General features: G+C 31.7%; 1 protein-coding gene across 1 annotated transcript; it reads right to left on the reverse strand.

Annotated features, from left to right (window-relative positions):
* Positions 1–1,123: 1,123 nt before the first annotated feature.
* On the reverse strand, positions 1,124–1,732 carry LOC149201492 (uncharacterized). Its single transcript, XM_089401290.1, has 2 exons — positions 1,403–1,732; positions 1,124–1,285 (listed from the first exon to the last, which is right to left on the reverse strand). Exons 1-2 carry the CDS (start codon positions 1,559–1,561, stop codon positions 1,124–1,126), a joined length of 321 nt encoding a protein of 106 aa, XP_089257416.1. The 5' UTR covers positions 1,562–1,732.
* Positions 1,733–12,404: the final 10,672 nt, after the last annotated feature.

Genomic DNA, 12,404 nt, shown 5'->3' on the forward strand with positions numbered 1-12,404 from the left:
TTAAAAAAATTGCACAGTTAAAGAAAAAATAAAAATTAAGAATGACACAAAACCTTACCAAGAATAGTATAATTGTTAAAAAAATTAATGAAGAATGACACAAAACCTTACCAAAAGCACAATGTGAAATCATTCCATTGTTGTTACAAAATCCCAAAATTTACAAGAATCATTTCATTGTTGTCAACATAATCATTCCATTGGTATCACTGGATCTTACTGAAAGTTCCACCACTTAGCAGAAGTTCCACCACTTAGCAGAAGTTCCACCGCTCTGAGTCCCAAGCAGAAGCTCTTTTCAAACCCTCGCCATAAATGCTAAAGCTACCTGGGCTAAAAATCCTAATATTCTCTACCCAAATCCCAAATCTTACTCCAAAAAGCTAAACATCTAAAGGAAGAATTGAGTTGAAATAGATTAGTGAATTAAGGGCTTTGATGATGGGGGCATAAATGGGGTATCAGATTTTTTGGATTTTTTTATTCCAAGAGTGGAGGAGAATGAGAGGGCATTTCAGTAGTCCACATTCCTAACGGCTAAGCCACTTGTCATGGGAAAGTGGGGAATGTGAATGGGGGAATGTGAATGAACATCTAGGCATTTGATAAATAGCTAAACATTTTGCAATTGCAAAATAAAGTTTGAAAGATATGTACTTTTTATAAAGTATTTTTTTGAATGTAGTGGAATGTAATTTTTATCAATATACAAGTATAGTGAATTATAAAAGACACAATCGATTTTTAATTATAAATGCATTTAGATACCCAAAAAAACCATTTTTCCCCAGTCGAAAAATATTAAGAAGTATCTTTCCTTCCCAATGGTATAATTAGGTTGATAGTATGTGAAATCAGTTTTTGGAGGTATGGAATTGATTGACTTCGGAATTTTGGAGGTATGGAATTGGAATAGAGGTGTTGGTGGACTAAGAATCACCCTACAAATAGTAATAACAATAACAGCATCACAATACTATTAAGTATTTACGTTAAAATGCTTATTAGGATCATAAAGAGATACAATGAACGAATGAAGCTCAAGCCAGTGTGTACATGACGGATGACTTTTTCAGCGAAAGAATGAAAACTGTTTTAAAGCATAGGTACGGGGCGCAGGTGGCTAGAAATGGTGATCTTTTACTTCCTTTTTGGTTGCCTTCTTTTTGTGATGCTCGTGGAAGGCATAGCCCCCAGCTCCCACTGCAGCTGTTGCTGCAATCTCCTCCTCAATCTTGTGGCTGTGCGCGTTCTCTGGATCCTTCTTTGCTTTATGTTTCTCGTACTGCATACCCAATGAGAGAATTAGTAATCCTATAATTGTATAGGTAAACTCTATAAAGCTGATTTAGTTTATCAACTTACTAAAAATTACAGAATAAGATATATATATATATAGTACCAGTGCAAACGTTCCAGCAGCGACTGCTCCCAGTTCACCTAAATGCTCCATTCGCTTATGGTGCTTCTCCTCCTTCATCGCTTTCTCGTACGGCCTCGCCTCCGAGTCGGCGTTCTGGTTCTTGTGATGGTGGAAGTGATGGTGTTTATTCTCAGACATCCTTTCCGAAATTGATTTCAATTACAACGGTTTGAAAGGAAATTCGAAAACCACTTGTATACCCTTACAATAATCAAAACAGATTGAATAATTAGATCCCGATGCAATGTAAGGAAATGCAGACAATGACTTTTACCCGCTTACAATACTCAAATTGCTGAGCAGATTAGATTACGTGAATGAATGGTAGGGAATTACTTCGGTATATATATAGCCAGAGTTGAATATTAAACACGCTATACCGTGTGGAAACAGCGTTCACGCGTGCGCGGTTTCCAAATGGCCGGTGCGCCTTGCATGGTCTCTCCTTATCCAATAGAGAAGACTGACGAGGAAGATGTGTTTGATCGGAGGTGCGCGTTCGCTAACCGAATGGACATCGCTAACCGAATGGACAACGCGTTCGTGCAGTTTCCAGAGTGGCTGCGGCGACCACATAGCCTGTGCTTATCAGAAAGTGAAAGATGATGACGAGGAAGGTACGTTTAATTAGATGGAGTAATGTGACATTGTGAAGTAACAGGTCTACGCGGGGTGTCACATTGATTTTATTAACGTCATGCATAACCGCGAGTTAACTGAATCAGAATCAGAATAACTGGTCCATGGTACACAGAATAAAGCTTTTTAGGTAAACATGGTTTAACATAGATCGATAAAGTGCAACATAGTGATTAAACCCATGGGAAAGTAAACAAATGTTGTTTAGCAGCGTAATCATGCTCTAGAAATGGGCATGAACAAATAAAGTATGCACATTCCAATATACAAGTAGTTTCCTTGAAAAGGTGTTTAATAAATTTATGTTAGACGTTTTAATTAAAAAAAATTGTTCATATTTGAAATAGTAAAAGATAACATATAAATTATGGTAATAAAGTTAAATTTATATATAATTTTTTAGTACGATAGTTAGTTAAATTTATATATAATTTTTTTAAGTAGGATATTTAATCTTTATGGGTTTTTTAAAGAGTTTTTTCATAAAAGGGATAGACAAGTTTAATTTTATATAATTTTTTAGTAAGATATTTAATCTCTAATAATAATATGAGTTTTTTTTAAGAGTTTTTCATGAGAGGGATAAGTTTTGGGGATTGGGGATTTTCACTATGGTAAAAGAAGGAAAATTTGGGAATTGAACTTGAGTCATTAGTAGAGTCTTGAGTTATCTCATAGGATTTTTAAAAGGGATATTCATATTTTAAGTGAAATACTATTGCTCATATAATTGCATAGTGGTGATTGCTCTCAAGGCCTTAGAAATTACTATGGGAAGAACATAAAGTCTTTTGGTCCTAGATGAAGTTTCAATAGACCATGAAATAAAATTGAAAAACACAAAACATGCCTTATGTAAAAGGTCGTTACGGGATATGAGTTCCAATATGAGCTTTTATGCTCTTAGGATGTGCTTCAAAGGATGATCAAGGGATAAGCTAAGCTAATTATCTCCTAAATTGATATTCTTTTTTAAACGAGCTAATGTAATTATCTCCTAAATTGATATTCTTTATTTAACACACAAAGTGTAAGCCCATAACAATAGATCTAATCATTTAAAGTGATTTTTGTGTGATAGCATCACAACACAAATTCTATGCTCATAATACGCCCTCAGTAACTCCTCATTCATTCTCGCTCGTTAGTTCTGACCACTTTATCAAAGATGAGCATTTTACTAACCTTACTCTTCTCTCCCTCTGTCACTCATGACAACGTAATTGATTGTCCCTATGTATATGACATAGTGTACCAGAAACACTTGTCGTCTTGTTGGTGGTCGTTGACGGTGAAGAATTTTGAGGAAACCGTCCTCTTCACTTCATATAAGAGGTGCAATTCTCTATGAATGTTTTTTCTTCAATATTTTGTTCTCACGATTTCTCTAAGCATACTTTTTTTTCATTTTTTCTATGCTTTTTCCTTCTCTCCATTTATCTATTAACATTGAAAACCGTAATATATGGACTTAACATTGCTAGAAAGATCCAAAATTTAGTAAGGAATCCATTACCCTCTTCATCTTGCTTTTACCCTTTACATTATTTGACAAATTTAAAAGCATTTTTTATTTTATCATTGATGAACAATGTAGAGAGTTGGAGCACTTGGGCCTCTATTTAAGAAATTCAAATATATACATTTAAAAAACCATGTCACACCATTCTTCTCATCCATATTCAGTGTCACTTTACTATGGAGATTCTTAATATATAAATAGGTTTTGTTAAAATACCATGGCTTATGAATAGGACATACTTAATAAACTATGTGGCATTTGTTCATATGTTTTTTTCTAATTAAATAATTTAATTAAAATAACAAAAATTGGAATAAATACTTTGAAAATAAATCTAAACTTTTAATTTATTGATATCACTAAAAATATTCAATTGATATAAAGCCTCTAGCATTCGCTTAATAATTATTTCTAATTAAATTAAATTGTTAATAATTATTGATAATCAAATTGAAATTCTAGAAACCTTATTCCAAAATATACACACATATGTCCTTAATTAATATGATAAATTACTCATTTAAGCTATGTGATTATTCCCATGCAATGAAATAAAACATAATTTTGATATGTTATTTAGCTTATCCATAATTTACACTTTAAATCCAAATCAAGATGCTCAATACAAAGACTACTAAAAACAATGCAATATTATTAAATATTCACATCAAAATGCTTATGATGAAGATAAAGTGATACAACAAACAAATAAATTTGAATGCAATATCAAGAGGATCGATGATGTTTTTGGTGAAAGAATGAAAACTATTTAGAAAGAATAGTTATTGGTCACACGTCAAGATCTTTTACTTCTTTCCGAGTTTCCTTGTTTTTTGATTCTCATGGAAGGTTAAGCCCCCAGCTAACTTCAATCTTGTGCCTGTGGGAATTCTCTGCATCCTTCCTTTCTCTATATTTCTTCTACTGCATACAAAATGACATAACTAGTACTGCAATAATAGTAGTTCTAGAGTTATATTTCTAATAAATATATTTTTTTGGTTGTCCTTGTTTATCAACTCTGTGCAAATTACGAGAATTCAAATTTTACATATCGGTTCATACCTTTTAAACTTTATAAAAAAGTTTGACGTCATCACCATTAAATTTAAAATTAAAGAATAAGAGACACCACTGGAAAAAAATTCGCATCGAATCCTCCCAATTCCCCTCAATGCCCAATTAACTTATGATACTTCTCCTCTAAAGTACACTCTTGCTTCTTGGATGGTCAAAGTGATGACCGAGCTCATGTTTACATCCTTTCCAAATTTTCAATTACAACGAATTTAAAGGAAATTCAAAAATCACTTTTATACCATTAAAATAATTAAAACAAAATTGAATTAGATTGCAACGAGATGGTAGCGAATGCAAATATTAACTTTTAATGTCTTGCAATACTTAGATTAGTTGAGGGGATGGCGCGGAAGTGGCGTTGTTCTACAGTACTTGATGTATGATCACATCGACATTTTAATCTAAAGTAATTTTTTTGAATCAATAACTAGCATATCGATCTATAGTCATTAGCATATATTCATACACAAAATGTTAATCTACAACAAGTAAATTTCCATCCATCATCAACATTTGAAACTAAAACTATTAATATATAATTATACGCAACATAGTAATATACAACACTTAATTTATATCTAAAATCATAATAAACCAAATTAGAGACTTTAAGAAATTAGTTGCAGAGAAACCTGCACCACGAGACATTATCCTCCCAACCAGGAACTACCTCTAGTTCTCCCCCGAGCTTGATTGTTTTCCCAGAATATAAAACCTCTTGTTAATCTCCTCAATGGTTATTTATTCCCTTCTTCATGATAATGTTTCCAATTCCGAGGTGTCCCTCTTTCGTAAGATTTAATGCTTTCTTTCCTAGGCTTTTGCTATTAAAGGTGACCTTTCTCACCCATGATGCTTTAAAGGAAACCAGTCTTAAAATTTTTCTCCAGCTAAGTTGTTTCTAAGGGATTTTATCTCCCACGCTTAATATTATTTAGAATCTTTAAGGATTCTAATCGTGAAGAATTGACAATCTTATTTGGAGTGTCTTTCCTGAGTGCATAATTTCCTCAAATAATAATTTATTTTATTAACAAAATATTTACAATAATTAATCCAAATGTTTGGCTCTATTTCCATTTATTACATACATACATTAGGTAAAACCATCTACTAGGGTATGTCAGAGTAAAAACTCTCGTAAAATGAGGGTTGTTGAATAATTAAACATTAACAATATTACATGAACAATATTCTCGTAATCCATTACTATAAGAATGCTACAAGAATTTATTCTTAATTATTTTATTTAGAATAATTTATATTCTTCTATCTAAATAGATTATATTTTCAAGTTGGTATATTTTATGAGTTTTAGATATATAGAGTAATAGTTTTATAAAAACTATGGATAAGTTATATTTTGTTCATAAGGAAAAAACAAATCTACCTTGAAAAGGAAAGCATGGGATATTTATGGATGATTTGTTTAGTGATCTTAGAATTTTGAAAAATATGATTTATGGATAATTTATGGAGTGATTTTAGGATTTAGGAAAAATCTGATTTATGGAGTGATTTATTGGTGATCTATGGAATTCTTTTAGAATTTAGAAAAGCTATTGCGTTTTCTCAATTCTAGTTATTGTAAGCCTATGGGAAAATATGAGAACTAATGACATAATAAATGTAGAATGAAGCCAAGAGAGAATAATGATGGATTCCAAGCATGCACTAAAAGACAAGTAACTATGTTATTTGAAAATTAGTGTGTTTTCATATGGTGCATGAAGAAATAAGAATCAAATTTATTTACCTGAAAAAAAATCATATGATAAAGAGTCGAGATTATTTTCTTGGGAAAACATCCATGGACTTCCATGCATGTAGGAGTAAGTGTTTTTATCATTCAATTCTTATAATGGGGTTCCAAGCATGCATTAAAAGACAAGTAACTATGTTATTTGAAAATTACTCTATTTGCATATGGTGCATGATGAAATAAGAATCAAATTTATTTCCTTGAAAAAAATTCATATGATAAAGAGTCGAGATTCTTTTCTTGGGAAAACATCCATGGACATCCATGCATGTAGGAGTAAGTGTTTCTATCATTCAATTCTTAAAATATTTCATGTGTATTGAATTCTTAAAATATTTTCATGGATAAATAATTGTGTGAATTGCACGATTTATTAGAAAATAGGGTTCAAATATGTCTTCGTATATACCAAATTTTGATATGTGTGTAAAAACTGAAAGATGTTTTTGTAAATGAGACCTTTCCCGCTAGACACCTATTTCATATTTGAAAAATTCATTTCCAACCTCCCTAAAATGGTGTCAAAAGTTTATGGAAAAAATAGAAAAATTATGTAATATTTACATCTGGAAAAATGGCCTTCAAAGATTCATTCGAATATTCCTAACCATGAAACCTGTGTAAAAACCTTAGAGAGGGTTTTTCTAATGCACCCATTGCCAGCAAAAACTGTGTTTGGTTTTCAAAACTTCATTTCGAGTTTTGCATATGAATAATACCTAGTATATTTGATCTACTGGAGATGAATATGTGAGTAACCTTTTTGAGAGAGAGTTCACATAAAACTTTACATAAAATACCATGTGTTGTGTTATTTGAGAATGATTTGTTATTCATGCTATTTCTTGATGAAATATGACAAATTTGTTTGATGTGTGAAATGATAGGAAAACATTTTGCATTGCATGCATAATAGCTAGTGAGTTAGCTAACTTTTGGAAAAATAATAATCCTTGGAAAATAAATATATATATATTTTTATGCAATGAAGTATTTTTGTGCTAGAACTCTTAAACAAGAAGAGAAAATAAAAACATGTCCTTGCATATATTATGGGATTATATCCTTGAAATTGGTAAACATATTCTTTATTGTGTTAATATTCTTTTGGAAGAGTCTTTAGAGAAACATATAACTTGCATGCATGGAAAAAAATAGTTTTGGTATTGGATTTCTGGCGAAATGGAAGTAGCAATCACATAATATTGATTGTATTAGCCTTATTTTGGGAAGAATAATATGCATTTTCACCACTAAAGGGATTAGCTATGGTATTAGTTTTCTTTTGGGAGAAGATTATGGATAGTTCTTGGGCTAGATATTTTGGTAAGTGGAAAGTGTTTTTGTTCATGCATGAAAAAATAAATGTTATGTGTTTGATCTCTTGGAAAATAAATGTGTTTATATTTCCATGCAATATTTAATGAGTTTCCTTTGGAAATAAATATATGTTTCACATGATACAAGAATAAGCTATATGTTTTATCATGGATAGATACATTGTTAAATTGCTTAACATTGTTGAGAGAGTGGATAAATTCAATTTATGAAAAGAGAGGTTGTAAGGGTGAAATTCAACAGTCAATGTTTAAATACACATGGAAGGTTCAAGAATATAGTCGATCAAGTAACCACATACAATTATAAATTTAGCTATATAATTGGTTAGAGATGGATGAGCTCAAAGATGGTTATCATGAACAAATTCTACATGTATTTCTCACTAAGTTGTATTCATCTTGGTATATGAATTCATGAACTTTGGTGATGCTAAAAAGCATGATTTTTGGATGAGCCAAAAACATTGATGTTTGGTTTTATTTTTTTCATTAAGTGATAAGTGCTCTGTGAGATACTTTGGTGTCCTGATTATACTTATTATCATTTCCAAATAACTTGATCTAATTCCTTGCTTTCAGTCACGTCCAAAGACGTTGATGCAATTCCTTGCTTCCAATCATGAGAGATTTCATAATACATATTATTTGGAACCACAAAAATCAAATTATTATAGAATCTAATTCTCACATCTCCGATGTAACACATTATATAAAATGAAACAAATCCATAGTATGGATTAGAATGGAGAGATAATTTATAGAAAAAGACCCTTGCCTAAGTTAAAAGAAGGGCACAGTTTTTAACGAGAATTTAATAAAAGAATGACAAAAAAAATTACTAATAGAAGAATCTGAAATCATTACATTGTTGTGACAGGATCCCAAAATTTACCAAAATCATTCCATTTCTTTCACTAGATCCTAGCGTTGGCGCTTCACCACTCAGTGTAAAGCAGAAGTTTAATTGCTTAGTCCCAAGGAGAAGTTAACCGACTGCTCCACTGCTCAAGCCCTAGCCATAAATGCTAGAGTTTCCAATGTTAAAAACCTTAATGTTCTCCACCCAAATCTAAAATCATGCTCCAAGAACTTGAATATGTGAAAGAGGAATTGAATTTGAAACAGAGTAATGGATTCAGGGCTTCGATGAAGGGACATGAATGGGTTTTCAATTTTTTTGGATTTGTTTATGCCACCAATGGATGAGAATGCTAATATGAGTGTGCTTTGGAAGTCTAGGAACCACACTACTAACCATGACACTAGGACGAGTTGAGGTAATTGAGAATAGGTGTTTCATAATTCTCATTAATTGTTAATCATGGTAAGTCTTTATAAAAATATAGTATAGTAAACAATACCCTTTATTAAAAAATTACCATCTTAAATACATAGATGCAACAAAACATTATGGTGGATGAATAAAGAAAATCTTTTCTTTCATCAAGGAGACTAACAAAGGTGGAACCCTAGGTAGTTACTCTACTACACACTACAGTGAAGAGTGTGAATCAACTACCATGGGGAAATGAGGAATGTGCATGAACTTATAGGAATTTGATAAATGGCCAAACATTTCATAACCATGTGGACCTTTTCCAAATTCAGGTTACAAAGATATGTACCTTTTACAAGGTATTTTTTCAATGTATGTAAATCTAATTTTCATTAATCTACATTATACTTAGTTAATTTTTAATTTAAACATTGCTTAAGCATAATATTTAGAGATACAAGGAAGTTATTGTTTGAAAATCCCTCAATCCATCTATAGGACATTACGAGAATATGTAAACATCTTTCAATACCGATCATATAATTGGAATCTATAATTATGAAAAGGATTAATGTGCGAATTTCCAATAGAGGGTCTATCATTATTTATTTTTCTCATAATTACTAATTAAATAGAGAAGAAATTCTGAAAATTATTAGAATGTTGTTATATAATGATAGATAAAGTTGTGATTTTTAAAACTTAAATAATTAACTTTTATATTTTAAATATTTTTAACTTTCATATAATTATTTACCAAAATTTAAATAAAATTAATAAAAAATATTAACACGGAATGAAAGTTAGAAATTTTATGGTACATTGATTGTCAATACACATTAAACGATAAAATGACAATTTGAAAAAGACGAGTCTACTTACGCCTTATCTTGAAATTCCAATAAATTGTAATTACAAATGTGTGACCTTATATAGTACATATGTAAACTGAAGATGCAAAGCTCACAAACACTCCATTGTCGTGGTGTAAAAAATTTAAATACAATATCGAAGACTAGCTTAACTACTATGTTAAATCACTCATTTAATCTATGACCAGTAACTCAAGGGAATTATTCCCAATGCCATGGCTGGAAAAACACTTTTGGAGGTCTAGAATTGTTTTCAATATAATCACATAAACACAAATCATTATTTAGCTTATATATATTAACTTTAATGACTATATTAATGTCTATTATCTTGTTGACTTTGGAATGTTGAATATAATGCCTATGATTGAATATGGTTGAAAATGATGCTTTGATTTCTTTCCAAGAGAAACGACTAAGGTTGGTTGAATTGTTGGTTTGTGCAGGAATTTCACAGATCTAGTGCATAGGAAGTGAATCAATTTAGCTGGAGAGTGGATGAGTATTTCACTTGTGACATACTCGAAATTTTTCCCTTGTTGTAATTATCTAAAGAAAAAATTTATTGCAGAAGAACAATAAAATACACAAAACGTTGCAGGTTCTCCCAAGAGTTGGTGTTTCCTGGTTATATCTTGTGTTATGTGTTGTCACATTTGTCTTATGACTTATCTTCCATTGTGCATGTTAGAAAACTCAGTGTCTTTGTGATTTAAGTTTCCATAATATCAATAGTTTATACCTCTTCCTTTTTTCCTCTAGAAAATTACAAATCAGTTCACCGAGTTTTAAGGAAATTTAACATGGTATGAGAGCTTACTTTTTTATTGAGGAACATGAACATATTTTATCTTCAAGATAAAATTATTTGATTTAGAGGAAGCAAGTTATCATATCGATTTAGTTGTTAGGGTTTTGAGTATTGTGCACTGAATCTACTAGTGTGATTTGTATTTAACAATGTAATTTGGCAGTATGGCATATGAGGGTCTCATAGTTGAAGACCAATTTAATGATGCATCTAACTTTGATTTATGGAATGAAAGGATAGAAGTGGTGTTGCAGGAATAAGGGGCTTGACATTTTGTTGATAAGATCCCAACCACACCAATAGATCCTTAGTAGTTGGCTCAGCATAATAAAATGGATGCTAAGGAAAAAAGGACTATCCTCGAAGGAGTCAAAGACCACATTGTTCCTCACCTAATTGGGAATAAGAAATCCAAATAAATGTGGACTACAATAATAATTTTTTATAAAGGTTCGAGTGAGGCCAGAAAGCTGGTACTGAATGACAAGCTCAGGAGAATTAAAATGTCTAATTCAGATTCAGTGGTTTCTTGCCTTACCAAGTTTCCCAAAGTAAGGGAAAAGTTGTCTAATGGGGGTGAGACAGTTCAAGAAAGGGAACTAGTAAATTTTGTTGTTTTGTGTTTCACCAAATCATGGCAAGCCTTCACATTTGGGATATGCACTTGAGAAAACTTTGTAGATTGGAAGAATTTGTGGGTTGACTATTTCCAAGGGGAGATTCGTAGATAAAATCTAGTTGCATCTCATGTTAAAAGAAAGGAAGATCAAGAAATTTTCACTTTAGGCCGGAAAGGGACTAGGTATAAGGATAAAAAGAGTAATGTTGGTGGGGAGTTGGGTTCCAATGGAGAGAATAAGAACAAATATCACAGCAAGATCAAGTATTTCTCGTGCCACCAGTTTGGGAATTACACTACTAAATTCACTAAGAGAAAGAAAGGGTACAAGAAGGACCACATAGCAACATTTGCAGAGATTTTAAGTTTGATACAACCACAACATTTACTAGAAAAGGAGGGTGTGACTCAGGAAGTGAGATTAGAGAGTTGCGGCATAGGTGCATGGGAGTTGGTGGCAATTCAGTTGAGCACAAGTAGGTGTGAAAGAGAAGTGAAGGAAGAGTGAGGGTTTTGGCAGATTGTAGACCTCAGTATTTGAGAAGAATAAATCGAGTGAGATTCGAGCATCTACAACTAAGTGCAATGGTCCATTCACACGTGCATGTAGGAGAGAGAAAGTGTGCTCGCATGTGTGGATCAAATTGTTGGTTTGTGCAGGAATTTTGTAGATCCAATAGCCATGAAGGGAATTGATTTAGCTAAGGTGTGGTCAAGTATTTTGCTTGTGGTAAACTAGGAATTTTTCCCTTGTAATTCTTAGATGAAAATCCTTTTTGGAGATCAGAATAATAGAATACACACAACGTTGCAGTTTTCCTGGAATTCGGGTGTACTAGGTATATCTTGTGTTTTTATGTATTGACGTGTTTGTCTTCTAATTTATCTTTTGTTGTGCATGTTAGAAAACTCAGTGCATTTGTGATTTTAGTTTCTACAACATTTGTTGTTTATATTTCTAGATTTTTACCCTTGGAAAATTACAAATAAATTTATTGGGTATTAAGGAAATATAACACTTTTAAGTTTATTTACACTAACATTATTATCGTTACTGATA

This window comes from Pinus tabuliformis, chromosome 2_1 (assembly GCF_031772625.1).
Source record: "Pinus tabuliformis cultivar Carrire ecotype Pingquan chromosome 2_1, CPIR1, whole genome shotgun sequence".
In the NCBI taxonomy this organism is placed as follows: Eukaryota; Viridiplantae; Streptophyta; class Pinopsida; order Pinales; family Pinaceae; genus Pinus; species Pinus tabuliformis.

What these genes read in the sequence shown, in the direction of transcription:
- LOC149201492 (XM_089401290.1), bottom strand. Translation starts at nt 1,561, where the DNA reads ATGTCTGAGAATAAACACCATCACTTCCACCATCACAAGAACCAGAAC. An exon ending in CTGCTGGAACGTTTGCACTG is followed by an intron (nt 1,286 to 1,402) that starts GTACTATATATA and finishes TTGGGTATGCAG; the next exon opens with TACGAGAAACATAAAGCAAA.